At 31.6% G+C, this 17398-nt stretch overlaps 1 protein-coding gene and 1 long non-coding RNA gene across 2 annotated transcripts; both read right to left on the minus strand.

The window, feature by feature from the left end:
• Positions 1-9267: 9267 nt before the first annotated feature.
• LOC105790454 (U1 small nuclear ribonucleoprotein C) lies at positions 9268-11156 on the minus strand. Its single transcript, XM_012618052.2, has 5 exons — positions 10989-11156; positions 10842-10884; positions 10660-10701; positions 10315-10567; positions 9268-9784 (listed from the first exon to the last, which is right to left on the minus strand). The coding sequence occupies exons 1-5, from the start codon at positions 10994-10996 to the stop codon at positions 9531-9533; spliced, it is 600 nt and encodes a 199-aa protein (XP_012473506.1). The 5' UTR covers positions 10997-11156; the 3' UTR covers positions 9268-9530.
• A 3821-nt stretch (positions 11157-14977) lies between these two features.
• Positions 14978-16683, minus strand: LOC128042925 (uncharacterized). The gene is made up of 3 exons (XR_008198526.1): positions 16570-16683; positions 16053-16126; positions 14978-15111 (listed from the first exon to the last, which is right to left on the minus strand). It is a non-coding gene; the product is annotated as an uncharacterized LOC128042925 (long non-coding RNA).
• Positions 16684-17398: the final 715 nt, after the last annotated feature.

Genomic DNA, 17398 nt, shown 5'->3' on the forward strand with positions numbered 1-17398 from the left:
GGAGCCGGTGAATTTAGTTGGGGGCCTGCCGTCTTGGCAACATTATATCGGGAGATGTGCGGGGCGACGCGACCGAGGAGAGCAAACATCGGAGGTTGCCTGTCATTACTGCAATCATGGACACGGTTTCGCTTTCCATTTCTACGTCCTCGAGTGAACTACCCATATACATTCCCACTTGTAACGAGGTAAATTTTATATTACATTTTTGAATTATTATGTAGATTTTGTAAGAATAAAAGTATGCTAAAAATTTATTTAATTAGGTGGAACCATTCGGCAAGTTTTCGTGGATTACCGTCTGAACTTGAAGATATACGGCTTCTATTGGACCAACGGTCGGAAGCAGAAATAAGTATTAATGCAAATAGATATTTCCATACATTCGCTAGTCGATTGATATTTAGTATTTAGTATTTAGTATTATGTATGTAACTAATATTTCTATCATGTTCATATAGTTTCAATGGACACCATACGAGGATCCGGCAATTCGGGCAGTAATCCTGGAAGAGTTTTTACAAAATCTGAACGCTTGGCACGTGAAAGTGGTGTTGATCAACTATGCAACCGTGGAGCCCCACCAGACAGACAGAGTGCTACGACAGTTTGGATGTAGACAACCGATTCCTGCGGACCCTTAGGAGTTTGATGAGCACCACAAATTTGACCTTCGGCTATTAGGTACGGATTGGCCTAGATACTGGTCCAAGTACACGGAAATGTGGGAAAATCGGCATGAATATCTACCTACTCGGGAAGCAATCATCGTTCTGGAGTTAGCGTGTGTTCCAGAATACATGTCATGGTTTAGGATCCATGGCAAGCCGTATTTACTTACGCCAGAGGAGAGGCAACGGTAATTACGTCTCGGAAGGGAAATGCGCGGGCCTCTAAATTCAAGACGAGAAGACTTCGAAGGCAGCCCCTCAATGAGGCCCAGACAGTCACCCGGCGCATCATCAGCGGGCATGCAATCACCGGCCCCAACGAGAGCACCGACGCAGTCACCTGACGCAGAAATTCAACAGATGATACCCACGCAACCGCCTTTCCCTATGATGCCAGGTATGTTTCCTAGCCCTTATATGTACCCTAACCCTTACATGTATCCTTGTCCGAATACTATGGCAGAAATGCCTGGTTCAGCTCTATTTCCTGTTATGCCGAGCGGACCGTCGATATCTAGGCCAGCGGCGCAGGAGGGATCGGCTATGCCTTTGGGGAGCTCTTCTTTTTACCAATCGCCAGCAACGTATGACATTCAAACACCTAAATTAACTAAAAACCCTAAACCTAACCTAAATTAATTAAAAACCCTAATCGAACCTAAATTAACTAAAAACCCTAAACCTAACCTAAATTAATTAAAAACCTTAATCTAACCTAAATTAATTAAAAACCCTAATCTAACCTAAATTAACAAAAAACCTTAAACCTAACCTAAATTAACTAAAAACCCTAACCCTAACCTAAATTCCCTAAAAACCCTAAACCTAACCTAAATTAATTAAAAACCCTAATCTAACCTAAATTAACAAAAAACCCTACGCCTAACCTAAATTAACTAAAAACCCTAAACCTAACCTAAATTAATTGAAAACCCTAATCTAACCTAAATTAACAAAAAACCTTAAACCTAACCTAAATTAACAAAAAACCCTAACCCTAACCTAAATTAACTAAAAACCCTAAACCTAATATAAATTAACTAAAAACCCTAACCCTAACCTAAATTCCTTAAAAACCCTAAACCTAACCTAAATTAATTAAAAACCTAATCTAACCTAAATTAACAAAAAACCCTAAACCTAACCTAAATTAACTAAAAACCCTAATCTAACCTAAATTAACAAAAAAACCCTAAACCTAACCTAAATTAACAAAAAACCCTAACCCTAACCCTAACCCTAACCCTAACCTACATTCCCTAAAAACCCTAACCCTAACATAAATTAACTAAAAACCCTAAACCTAACCTAAATTAATTAAAAACCCTAATCTAACCTAAATTAACAAAAAACCTTAAATCTAACCTAAATTAAATAAAAACCCTAAACCTAACCTAAATTAACTAAAAACCCTAAACCTAACCCTAATCTGGTAAAATATTTTGACTGGTACTAACAATTAAGAAATTAAACTAATTTGATAATTTTACTAACAATTTATACAATTATCAATTAATAATTGAAGAAAATATTTTTTTTCTAAAATTACATTCAGCTATTGCGATTAGGGCATGATCGACTTGTATGGCCTGGATTCCTACACCATCTGCACAACTTCTACTGACTGGATGTTTCTCGGATATCCATATTATTCCGTATTCTAGTGGAGCAAGGTCGACCCTTTGGTTTGCAACACAATTCTCTATCCGGTAACAGCTTAAAAGGAGCAAGAGATACGGGCGGCCACTTACGTTCATCTGGGACCGGTGGGAAAACGTGTTTCCAAATGTTGTACATGTTTTCTAGTTTGTACACTTCGTCTACATAACTCATTGGATCCAGACGAAGTTTCTGGCAAGATACAACATGAGACATGGATAACGAAGTGCATCAAACTTCCCACAGTCACAAGTCTTGTTTCGTAAGTGTACACGATACTACCCGCCAACAACACCTTGGTGCGGTCTGTCAAACTCCGTCACGCGAAACCATAAATTGTCTCGATCGTGACACACTGTGTGCATGATGTTTGCCCTCGCCTTCGCCTTGTTAATTTCTTGAACTACCTTACTGCACCATACATGGCCACCCTGCATCTGGCCAGCATAAGTTGCTGCTCGCTTTGGAAATAGCGCTGCCAAACGAAAATATGTCTCTCGTACAACTAATGCTATCGGTAGATGGCGCGTTCCTTTAAGAACAGAATTTATGCATTCAGCCAGATTCGACGTCATATGGCCATATCGTAGGCCTCCATCGTATGCTTGTGTCCACTGTTTGAAACGTATGTTACAAAGGTAGTCCGCCCCTTCTCCATTTTGGGATCGTAAAATTGCCAACATCTCCTGAAAACGATCTTTATTTATTTCATACCCTGCCAATTGGAAGATAACAGCGAATATTTTATACCACTTCTACCAATAAAACTAATTCAAATTGACAAACGAAATAATACAGTTATAAACTAAATACCCATGTTGGTCACTTGTCGTCATTCGCTCTTGGATGGATATTGCCTATAGTAGTTCAAAGCAACGTGTCTTAGGCAATATCTATAGTGTGTGCGCTGCCACAAGCTTCCCTCTCGATCAAATGCAGCTAGTATACCGGCGCCCCGATCTGAAATAACATAGATATCAGGTTGGGGGCAGACATGCCTCCTTAATCTAGAGAGAAAGAAATCTCAGTCATCAGATGACTCCCCCGGTGTTATTGCAAATGCAATTGGAAGAATTCTCCAGTAGCGATCTGTGCCAACGCAACCAATAGCCGATGAGTATACCTACCGAATATAAAGGTACCGTCAATTTGTACCAACGGCTTGCAGTATGGAAATGCGTCTACGCATTGCTTAAAGGTCCAAAATAGGCGTTTGAACACTTGACATCCACGTAGCAATCGGCCGTTGTAGTACGCATGTTCCGTTTCAAGGTCTGTGATGGCACCTGGGACATATCTCTCTAGCACCTGACACCACTGCCATACTTCATTATATGAGGCGTCCCACCCACTATGCATCTTCTCCAACGCCTTTTGCTTAGCTATCCAAGCCTTGCAGTAAGAGGGCGTATACCCCATTTGGCTACGGATATTGGCAATTATCACCGGCACTGAAGTCCTGGGATCTACTTTTATCGTGGGCATTATCAAGCTGGCTAACATAGCTGAATCCATTTTGGGATGATCTTGTAAAACACCTACAGAGGGAGTACATTAAATAATGCAACATTGCAAAATAAAATTATTATTCAGATACATTCAATCCTGTACCTACAGCACATGTATGTGGACCTTTGTACTTTTTTATCTCCCACAACCCCGTCCTTTTCCTTAACGAGGCGACGATTTTCCATGAACATGTGCCGTCTTGCACCGCACACTTCGCCTCAAACTTATCAGATTTTGATTTAACGACGTGGTAATTAACGCTGTTTTTGATGTTATGTTGTTTCAAAGCACCAATAAAACTATCCTTGTTGGTAAACTGATTACCAACTTCAAGTTCACTGAAATATACCCCCGAACTTGTACGATCGCGCAACCGGTGTGGTAGATCTGGAAACTCTAGCACATCATCTGCTGACAGATCGACATTATGCATGTGGGCTGGAGGTGAGTATGCTTTGAATCGTGGATTTTCTTCATCATCTGAACTCCTTTCAGCATCTTCACCTTCTGTTGGAATAGGCTCCAGTTCAGAAAATAATCTCACCTCTGCACCATCCTGCCCGGGCTCTCGAGGTGGATCCACATCAGACTCATCTTCTAACCCATAATCATCTGCAGCGTACGACGTCCCCTCACCGGTTGACGTCGTAGGTAGTACGTCATCCCTTCTTCTGGGAATTTGATAACGTCCCCAATTGGATGTAGATTTCCATCCACTGGAACTTGACGCAGTTCCCCAGTACGTATTTCCAGCATCAAACGTCGAGCCACTGACGTACATGTCCCATCCACCAACAGAGTGTCTTGTGGGGGATGTGCATTTGACACCTCTACCGAACATGGGCTGTTCCATATTTTGTAACCCGCTAACCGAGTGTCGGCCAAGGGTCGTGTATACATCTCGAACACCGGACGGAAGTACATCAGTTGGCGACGTAAATTGTACATATAACTCAATATAAGTTGCTCCACTAGCAAGATGAGTCTGCACCATTGACTCCAAGCTACGAGCACCTTTTATGTCGAACGAGTCATATGTCACCGGATCAACACAAGAACAAAATCGATACGTGATTGACAGAACTTTCATTGGCGTCGTTCCGAAGATTTTACGCTTAATTCTTTTACGAAGTTCTGTGAAATCTATATTCTGGTTAAATGACAGTCGCACTGTATTCTCCGACAAAAAGACAACACCATTCTCGATGTGGCAAACCTCACCATCGTAGTAAATAACAACACTAATACGTTCACTCATTTTGAAACTCTAACTTTCTTAGCCTCTCTAAATTGTTTCTGCTATGACTTATGCATTCCAAGAACATTTTCTGCCTAATTTATAGCCTCATTAAACTTTTATCAGAGCAAAATCGCGTCCACGAGTAGCGATTTTACAATTTCTTCTCAAATAGCATCCTCGTAGAAACGATTTTATACTATTTGCTCAGAAACATCAGAAAAAAAAATTATTTCTTACATGACCTACTGTAGCAAAATCGCGTCCACGAGGGCGAGATTTCACTATTTCTTCTCAAATAGCATCCTTGTAGAAACGATTTTATACTATTTGCTCAGAAAAATCAGAAAACAAATTATTTCTTACATGACCTACTGTAGCAAAATCGCGTCCATGAGGGCGCGATTTCACAATTTCTTCTCAAATAGCATCCTGGTAGAAGTGATTTTATACTATTTGACCAGAGAAGTCAACTCGAAATAATTTATTCCGGGACCCATAAACCCTAAAAAGCCTACACCCTAAACCCTAAAAGCCAGAAAACCCAAACGTGAAATCAACGTCAAAATCGCGTCCCCGAGAACGCGCTACATGGCAGGAGGTCGAGTCCACGTCAGCGCGACCTCCTGCCATATACCCTGACATCGCGCTGACGTGGGCGTTTCCCGAAAAATGGACCATTCCGGTAAATAATCAAAAAATCGGCTCATTTCGGTAAATTTTGAAAAAAAGGGCTTTTTTTGGTCGTTTGCCCGATAAAATTGACCGAATAAAAAATCTATGGATATATCAATTTAAACATAAAATTTAGATGAAATAAACCAACTAAATAAAAAGCTGATAATTTGACTAACACAGTTAGCTATGCGATTATTAAAACATGGCTACTCAGCTGGATTGAGTGTGCTAATTAATGAAGTCAACACGCCATGTTCTTGTGACAAATTTTACAAATGTTGTTCACAAGTTTTATGTACCAGATCACAAATTTAGCTTCAACATCGAGGTTGAGGCAAAGATTAAAAAAACATATTAAAAAAAATAAATTGACGCCGATTAAGTTTTAACTTGATTCACATGAATATTATTGTCAATAGAAAAGCACATTATTCTTCTATAGATCAAAATTTAAAAACTTATGATAGGACTTTTCAAGCGTATGATTGGCCTCCAAATCATGGAATTTTATTGATTCCTTAATTTCCATTGATAAATTCTACTCTCTTTTTTTTCTAAATAAAACATTAAAAATATGTTATTTTAAAATTAAATAAAATATCATATTATTATTAAATTAACTCAAATCTAATTAATCTAATTAAAAGATGATTAATATAAAGACTTGAACAGAATTTAAAATTCAATCGTACTTACGAACACCTTTAGCTACCATTCATTTACAAACAAAGCCACGTAAACAAAATTTGAGATACATATATTATTATATGAATTTTAAATTCTGTTCAAATATTGTTAATGGGGAGCATCGTTTGTTAAATTGCCCACTATGGTAGACTCCATGGGACCATCAGTTGGTGAACCCTCACACCAAATGTTAGCTTTTGCATTTTTTTCGAGTTAATTGAATTATGTGGTTTGCATTTCTATTATACTTAATTTAATTATTTTTAATATTTTTATTTTAAAATTTGAAATTTTGACAAATTGAATTCTATTATTTCTAAAATATTATATAGTAAACATATTATTACATATGTAATGTCATATTAACTTAGTATTTTCACGTAATACTTACCAAAACACATACACGCTATTTTAGTTAATGAATTCAACAATTATCGTTTTAAGTCAAGATGAAATTTTAAAATTCAAAAAGTATAAAGATAAAAATAATCTACTTGGAGAATAGGATAAGCCCATAATTTGACGATACAATTTAATTACTAACAATTGATTCAAAGTTGAAATTTTAAATTTTGAAAAATATGAAGATTAAAATTAATCTATTCAAAAAAATTAAAATAGACCAAATTGAAATATAAAATTAAACCTATAACTTACGCATAATACAAACAACCTTAAATTATCAATTCCATTTCAAGGATATCACCTCTTCTTATCATCATCATTGAGAAGGATTGTATAAAACTATGATTTCACGCCATCTTTATCCTTTTCAATAGGAAAATGACAAATCAAATTTTTTCTCTTAATTTTTAGCATTTTTAGTTAGATTTGAATTTTTGTAGGAGGAAAAATCTAATTTGTTATTCTCCTACTTGAAAGATATAAGGATGACGTGAAATCACAATTTCATACAATCCTTTCACCATAATAATAATTTGATATAAGCTAACTCATTAACAGTCTCGCAATAAGAAAGAATCCAATGGTTATTTTGGATTGATTGCATAAAACTAAGCTCATAACTTGAACCACTAATCCATAGATAACAAATATATGTGTCCCCAACTCATAATATTTAGCCATTGGGTCCCCATTTTGCCCCCTTTGGTTTGATGGATTTAATAACAATTTGATATTGATGTCCCAGCCAGATTTTGCTGCTTTATGTTTTTTATTTATTTATAAAATCATAGTTACTTCATAAATTTAATAATTTTTTCACATTAATTTTTAATTTTTTAATAACCTCATTATAGATTTCGATAATATCTGTTCTTTTTGACACAATATTTAGAACTAATTATAACTCCTCAACCCATAAATTGGAGGATAATGCGCTTCAGCGCACTTGAACACACGTCTTCATGCATCGCACTTGACCACTTTTTAAAGGATGAATTGCACCCAAGGTATTAAACTATTAGTAAATTTAGTTTTGGTCATTCAATTTCAAAAAGTTACAAAATTGGCACTAAACTATTCGAAAGTTTTTATTCAAGTCACTTGACCGTTATGTTTTCCTTTTTAAAAAGTTTGGTTAGTGAACTTCAAACGATGATTCAACGATCGGTATGGTAGATCAATACCTATCGACGAGTAAAAAAGCATACCTTAAACCTAAGTTGATATATGATAGTTAATATAGAAGATCAAAAAGAAAAAACTAATTGATAAAAAAAACTAAAGTGTAAAAGTGTTAAATATATCTCTATTCATAAATTTTAATTATTTATATAGTGTTAAACATCAAAAGCATTAAAACTTCTACAAACTGGTATAAATTTTCATTCCTCAAAGTAAACAAAACACTTTTTTCTTTTCCAATTAATTGTTTAAATTATGAGCTAAACCTGATCTTGATGCGATATGTAAATTCGGTTTTATTTAAAATTTTAATTTTCAATTAAGATTTTGAAAATAAAATGTGTCAACTAGCCTACTTGATGTTTTATATTATATTAATTTTTATTTGATAAGGTTCTATAAATGTTAAAAGAGTCGAAATTAATATATATTTATAAAATTAGAAGATAGGTACTTCCGTAATTATTTCTGGTCCAACCCAATGGTTGTGACAAAAAACGAACCCGTCAGACCTCACAACTCTATTTTCCAGTGATTAATAAATTTACATTTTCATCATTTAATTTTAAAAAGTTATAAAAATTTTCATTTAAATTACCGAATTATTTAATCAATTATTTGAAGATTAAGTTCTTTCTAAAAAAAAAATTTAACTAACAAGTCCCAAGCGACCATTCGACAATCAATATTGTGGAGCAATACTCATTGACAAGTAGAACATACATTAAATCCAAGTTGAATTGATAGTTAACCTAAAAAATCAAAAAAAGTAATTTGAATTTTAGTTCATAGATTTGTGACTTCAAAGTTGTTTCATGATAATAAAAAAACCCTAAATCGTAAAGAGATGAGGAAAAAAGCTTTCGGTTGACACAAATAATGCGAATAGTAAAGGCCATACAACAACAATTTTAATAGTCCAACAACTTAAATGAAAATTTTTAAATAGTTCAATAAACAACTGTAAGCAAAACCTAAATTTATTAATAATTTAATGAATTTTGATGTAATTTATCCTTCAAGCAACAATCCTTACAGGATCTGATATGATTGTATATACTATAAATTCTAACATTTGCAATTCCTTCCCTATAATCATCAGGAAAGAAAAAAACCCCTCACATTTATTATTAAAAAAATCAGTAACGTCAGCCATTCCCCCCCGCCCCCTCCTCAAAAACTGATAAATCAAGTATATGAACGCACATACACATATCCCAAACCAATGCCAAACTGTGATAATCATAAACCAACCATTGCATAATCCCAGCTTAAGTTTGAATTTCTACATTGACTTTAAAATTGCCAAAAGAAAAACAACAATGTCAAAGTTTGTCTTTTATCAAGTTATCACATTCTCCATATGCTTCAAGTCTAATACATAAATAACCCTTCTAAAACTATTAGCATACAGCGGTAATCATCGGAAAACTTCATGTTCAACAGCATACATGTGCTTAATCTCTTTAGGTACAGAAGGAAGGCACGTGGGTTTTACCAGATTACTGATTAGCTTCAGAAGGTTGTGCATTGGCATTGAAATTGTCAAACCCGCCACTTGTTGGGGCAGTAGGATTGGCCTGATATGGTGCAGATATAGTGGGTGCTCCGTTAGAAGAAGTGGGTGTTGTTACAGTTCCAGAAACTGTTGTTGGGGGAGCCAATGTAGGAGGTCGTGGAAGGCCATTTACTTGTCCAGGCAAAGGAGCACCAGGTGGTGCCATCATTGGTGGCATGCCTGGAACGGGAATATAACCTGGCAATGAAACCAAAATGAAAATTTAATATTTTTAAATTCAATTCCATTTTATGTTTGTAATTGAGATCTATAATGGAAAAGCCGACACCAGAGCCAACCAAACGAGATGAAGTGCTTAACATATAAAGTATCCCTATTGGTAAGCAAACAAGTAAGAAATTTCCCAAGTTCACAACCACCACATAAATTCATGATGATACAAATAACCAAATAGCCAAACCCCGTATCAGCAAGAACACAAATACTACTAGTACGTATGAAATCTTACATGGAGCACCTAGAAATGGTCTTGGCAGACTATGGGGCCTCATCCTAGGACCATTGGTTGATTTACAGAATAGTGCAGCCCAAGAGTGAGACGGTGTATGCAAAAAAGCAGTTCAATGGAAACAAAAAAAAGCATGCAAAAGTTTCTTCAAGTTCACTATCACAAGTCGCAACATCAATTCGGGATGGGATATGTTTATTAACGAAAGACTGAAACCCCATACTGGCAAGAACACGAAATATGCTAATATGAATCTCACCTGGGGCACCTGGAATTGGTCTTGGCAGAACAGGGGGCCTCATCCCTGGGACCATTGGTTGGTTTACAGGTAACGGAGCCCCGGGAATCGACATAACAGGAAGTCGAGGCCTCTGAGCCATTAAATGTTGATTGAAAGCAGCTCCAACCTGCTGGAAAGCCGCAGCTTGACCAAGATGTTCCTTGATCCTTTGGTCTATTAAGCTCTGGGTCTGTTGCTCCTCAAATTGCTGATAGTAAGTTCTAACATTCGCCTAAAATTACATACAAAAAAAATCAGCAAAAGAAAAAAAATGTATAACTCACAACACCAATCAATACAAAGACAAAAATCTCTACAAATTACCTTGTGCTTGTAACCTGCGTTGTGTTGCTTTCTAACTGATGGCTGAAATTTAAACCCGGAAAGAAAAAAGAACGGTAATCAATTATTGTAAAAGCGATAACTCAAACTAATGAAGTTAATTAATTTTCGAAAAATTCAACCAAAAATTTGAAGACCCAAAAGAAAAGAAATAGGAAACTTACAGAGTCATGGGTCAAATAAGTATCGCAATAATCACAGTAATACCTGCAAATTTTGAATCCAAATAAACATATCCATAAATTGTTAATGAAAATTAGTTCGTAGCGAGAACTTTAATTAAGATTGGACGAATTTGTAAAGATCCGTACCGAGGCATTGCGAAACGACTCAGAATCGAAGCTAATTGGTTGAAGATCGTAAAACCCTAGAGAGAGGGTACCGTAGCAAAAGCCCTAGCTCAAGTACAGAGAAAAACTTAGAATGAAAAACAGAACGGGGATTTTGGGTTTGTCTGTAGAAATTTTAATGGTAGTTTATATTCAGTTTTAGGATCCTCATTAAATATCTTATGTTATAATTAGGGGTATTCAGTCCCTCGATTCAACCCAATTATTATTAATTGAATTGAAATATTTTTGTTAATTCAGTTGGTTCAAATTAATCAAAATTTATATATTTCTGAACTAAATAAGGTTGATATGTTCCCTTTTTTATTAATTTATGCCTTTACGTCATTTTAAATTTTATTTAGGGAAATATGTTGTTTTTAGGGAGTGTGTGGGAAAACGCATCTTGTGAGACATGTTTTTCCTTTTAACTTCCAATTTTTTTTTAATTTTTTTAATACAATTAATTTCTTTAGTTGGGTGGTTAAATGTTGGTGGTTTTATTTTTAAGTCCTAAGTTTAATTTCTCTCCCACTCATATTTATAATTTTTATTTCATGTTGTTTTAATTTTTTTAATGAATGTTTTTAACGTATTAGCTTCCTTAGTTAAATAGTTAAATAATAATGATTTCATTATCATTAAGACCCAGAATCATTTCCTCTTTTCTAAACATATTTATAATTTTATTTCATACTATTTCAATTTTTTAATTAATAAATATATTGTTTTCAATTTTTTATTTTAATTCATCTTTTAATTAATAAATATTTTATTCATAAAATCAAATAATTATTACAAATATGGTTATTTTAGTAAATATAATTTTATATGTGTAGTTATTTTATAATATTTATGATCCTCTAATTTTTATATGAAAAAACAATGATATTTGAAATATTTTATATATAAAACAATAATTATATTAAAATAATTATTTTATTTTATAATATTAAAATCACCATACCTACAATAGACGCGGAGAAAATAAATATTTGACATATAAATATTATATATAAAGAAAAATAATCAAAAAAATAGTTGATGTTTATATTATATATAAAGGAGTTATTAATTTCAAATATTTTTAACATAACGATATATGTATAATATATATTTTTATTATATAATTACAAATTTATTATTTGATTTTATGAATAAAAGAGTTATTAATTAAAAGATGAATTAAAATAAAAAATTGAAAACAATATATTTATTAATTAAAATAAAAACTTGAAACAATATGAAATAAAAATTACAAATGTGTTTAGAAAAGGAAATGGACTTAGGTCTCAAAGATGAAATCATTAATATTTAACCACTTAACTAAGGAAGTTAATATGTTAAAACAATCATTAAAAAGAAGAAGCAGAAGCTTAAAAAAAGCTGAAATAAAAATTATAAATATAACTGGGAGAGAAATTGAACCTAGGACTTGAAAGACAAAACCATTAGTATTTAACCATCCAACAAAAAAAATTAATTATATTAAAAAAGTCAAAATTTACAACTTAAAAGGGAAAACGTGTCCAGGAAAGCTCGCCTAGCTGGACGAGCTTTCCCTCAAAATCAGCCTATATCCATAAATAATTTTAACAACGGTCCAAAAGGCTAAATAAATTTCAAAATTGGCATATAGGTCTTATTTAGCATTTTGTCTTTTGGTTAAAATAAATATAAAACATATAAAAGAAATAAATTGCTAATTTTTTTAATAGTTCAAAAAATTATATTATTTATTTTGGTTAATATAAAAATAATTATTCAAAAAATACATTGTTAATATAAAAATATATTATATACAATATATTATTTATTTTGGTTAATTTAGTTAATATGATTAATTACTCGATTTGAATTGAATTAATTGATAATCAAAATTTCAAAAAATCATTAATTGACCTCCAACCAAAGTAAATACGATCACCAACTGAATAATCAAATTAAATGAATTCAATTTTAATCAAACTATAAACACCTTTAAATATAATTGGTATTTTTCTCCAAAGCTAATTGTTGTTCACGTTACAGAAGTAAGCCGTCTGAGTTTAAAAGTACCCTTTGAAAAAAGTTGGCCTGTGGAAGACTTGGGCTTTTAAGGTTGAAGGCTCAAATTCAATTCGGCCTGATAGATAATTTTTTAATGTTTTATTTTATATATGTAATTTACAAATTTAATATTATAATGTTAATAGTAGATAATATGTTAAATTTTTAATTTTAAAATTTAATCAAATAAATTATTAAATTTTAAATTAAAATATCATATTTAAAAAATATTAAAATATTAAAATATAATGTGGGAGGCCTAAAATGAATTTAATTAAATGTCAAGTTTTAACAATAGTGAATAATAGTAATATCACACATAGGTTTGTCTCAAATTTAACTTGTCTCGGTATAAGAATACCTCTACTTGAATATACTGAAAATTTAATTAAATACCAAAATAAGTATGTTAAAAAGTAAAATTTCAGAATATATAATAGTCCTTTTTTTCCCGAGCCTAAGATTACTAAAGTGTATTTAGTATAGATTTCAAGACTTTGACATCGATGGCTATCGAGTTGTTTTTAAAACTAATCAATGTATATACATTTATTACTGGTTGCTAGGTAATTAATATATTAATTAAAATTTTAACTATTTGTTAAATTTTTCTTTGAATTGTGTTATTTGTGATAAATTTATATGAAAGGACCTCGATCTTATAAATCTAAATTTAATTTTGATAAGTTTTCTTTTGAATTGTGTTATTTAAGTCCTTAATTATTTTACTATTAATCATAATTTATTTTTCATGGGTTGGGTAAATAATTGGAGAAAAGTGAGTTAAAGTTAACTTTTAGCAAGTTTTTACATATTTTGGACATTGCTTCAATATTTTGGACATAATTTGAACCACAGAACTTCGATTTGGGCCTAGAATATACTATTTTAAAGGAAATGGAAAGACCTAATAGAAGTTATCATGACTCAAGCCTAGAAAACATCGTGAAGGTGCCCAAAATTGGCTTAAAAGTTTGACGCAAAAATCTGCCCAAAAATTTAAACTTTTTTGTTTTATTTATAATCTACATAAAAGCTCAGATTTAAAAAAAACAAACTTTTGAATTGATAAGAATATCATTTATTATTAAATATACTACTAAATTAATAATAATAAAAGTAGGTTAATTAAATCAATTAACATGATAGTATATTCATGTGAAATTAATTAATTTAATGATATCTTTTAAAAGTTTTACTTAAAAATTAATATATTATTAATTAATTAAATTATAAATCTATAAAATTATTGAATATAATTGAATAAATTAAAAATATTAAAAAATTAAGTTTTTATAATTAAATCAATAATATATATGACAATAATTAATAATGTTAATGTAATACCCAATTGGTGCCCATGGCCCAAATTAACCAATCTGACCCAATTACATTTGGCCCAATAAGGCCCAAGTCACTAAACCAAACCCAAACCCCAATCTAACCCTAAACAGTGGTTACAGCAGCTACCCTAGCGCCGTGCATGCTCCACGTCGCAACAATCTCCAGAACTGTAACACTCCCTAACCCCAAATCGTCGCCGGAATAGGGTTACGAGACATTACCGGACATATCGGATAATTTACAATAATTCTTAAATAAATAACAAACATATTAAAATAAAATCATAAAATCATATAATATTTTACTAATTGACTTCATTCATTTTTTTTTTATAAAAATTTCGGCAGCATTTCCGCTTATTTTTACATAGAACCCCCCTGCAATTAAAACCATATCTTTTCCAAATATAACCAAATCAACCAATTCATTTCACATTCACATTTTCTATTCTAAATACTTCTAATCAACTCAATCAACATAATATCGGTTTAAATTTAACAAGGTACTAAATAAATCAAAATAGATAAACTTCTTTTATTATAAATCTTAAACTTATAATACTAACATTTTTAACCATTTATATTAAAACATAATAACCTTTATACACATCCTATGTACATGCCACATTACCAAAGAAAATATACATCACCAAAGTTATGCTGAAGCCGGGATTAATCTGGATGCTGAACCAGGACCTTTGACTTCTATCGACCTGCGCGCGGAAACAACCGTACGCTGAGTATTGCGTACTCAGTGGTATTACCATAATTCAAATTATAACAATAATAAACATATAATGCATAAATCGTATATACAATTTAAAATTCCATATTTCAACAATAGCAATTCATCAATTGATATCATACATCCATAATTTGAATTTGGACATATCATGAATCTTAGGTTCATTTCTCAATCTCATATCACATTTCAATTCACAATTCAACTTTTTCATTTCATTTGAATAGCTTGTTTGATCAACTCGTTCAGTTTATCATTTCATTTTTTACCCTATTAACAAAACTCGGACTTTGGCGGATACACGGATCCAACCAAACACACCAATATGGCACCCAGTGCCTCATCGGATAGTTCGAAGCAATAGTTGACACCCAGTGTCTCATCAGCCAAGCTGAAGTAAGTTGGTACCTAGTACCTCATCGAATCTATCCGAAGAAATATAGTGACACCCAGTGTCTCATCGACTCGAGGTCGAAGTATCCCTGAACTCTTCCAATCCTATGGCATGCCAACTATATCCGACTCAGCCCGACTAGTTAATAGGGTATTTAAGTCACATATAATCCCAATTCAATCACAATTTCTCATATTTTTAATTCAATCATTTTTCCACCTTTCAATCAATAATTAATCCACAAATTCACATATTTTCACAACTCAATACATTTCCATTCAATTTAATATCAGTCACAATTCGATTCAAGTTCACTTCCTGCTTTCAATCAACAAACAATTCAAATATTAATTCATATAAACTATTCAATTTAATTCCCACTCATTTTAATAATAATGATAATAATAATAATAATAATAATAATAATAATAATAATACTTACCTTACATTTCATTTACCAACACATAAATTAAAATTAACATTTAATAATAAATAACTTGAATTATAGTAATACAAACCGTAAATCTCCCGTTTTAGTCCTCGATAGCTTTCTCCTTTCCCTTTGATGCTGATGCCTCGGGTTCTTTGTTAGCTACGAAAATAATAATAATTTATACTATTAATTACAACACTAATTATAATAAATAATTGAATTTTCTAGTCAATTTCTTCCTTATTCTCAATTTAATCCTAACTAAATTTACTTACTTTCCTAATTCAATTCACACTCTATTTCTATTCAAATTTCATCCAAACTCAAATTTAACTATCAAAATTTCAGCATATTTTCCTAATTTCGAATTTCTCTAAATTTAGTCCCTAAAACATAAAATTTATAGTTTCTTTTACAATTTAATCCCTTTATCAATTCTAACTTAAAATTCATTCAATTTAATCCCTAATTCAACAATTTATTCAACATAAACTATACTTGAAAACCTATGAACTTACAAAACATCAACTTAATCCCATCAAAACTTTGTTTTAAAGCTTTTAAAACATTAGAATTAAGAGAAAAGGGCTAATTTGACTTACCAATCAAAGCTTTAAACCTTAAACCTTTAGTTTTTCCTTTTCTTTTCTTTATTTCTTTCTTTCTCCTTGTTTCTTCTCTGTTTCGTCACTTCTATTCTGTTTCTTTCTTTTCTTTTGCTTTGTTTTTATTTCCTTTTATTTCATTTACATTATATTATATTAATATAATTTATTAATAACCATTTAATTAATGAATATCTCTTAATTATAATACACGTGTATATACATATTTTATTACATTTGTACAACTTTATTACCATACATTTGGCACCATTTGATTTATTTCTTTTATATTTAATTAATTAATATTTATAAAATATCTATTTTAATAACAAATATAATTAATACATTTGTACCATATCATGACCTTACATTTGTCTTAATCTAACTACTTCATAAAAATATATTTTAATATAATAATTTAATTAATAAATATCTTTTACTTCAATTATAAGAAAATATACAGTTATATTACAAATGTATAAATACTTATATTACACATGTATTTTATCATATCCATACAATTGGCATATTTTGGTTTATTTAATAATAATAATAATAATAGTAATAATATAAAACCATAATAATGTTTAATAATTATACTAATTATATATATATATAATATTTATATATAACTTAAATTTTTATGCTTATGCTGCCTCAAATTTGGCAATTGGCATAATTGCCTATTTAGTCCCTATTATTTTCTTTTAATCTATAATTAAACTTTTAATTCTAGTGCAATTTAATCCTTTTACTAATTACTCATAATTAAGCTAAATTCACCTATCTAAAACCTAATTAAACATACAACTAGTCTAGTAAATAT

This window comes from Gossypium raimondii, chromosome 8, assembly GCF_025698545.1.
Source record: "Gossypium raimondii isolate GPD5lz chromosome 8, ASM2569854v1, whole genome shotgun sequence".
Classification (NCBI taxonomy): Eukaryota; Viridiplantae; Streptophyta; class Magnoliopsida; order Malvales; family Malvaceae; genus Gossypium; species Gossypium raimondii.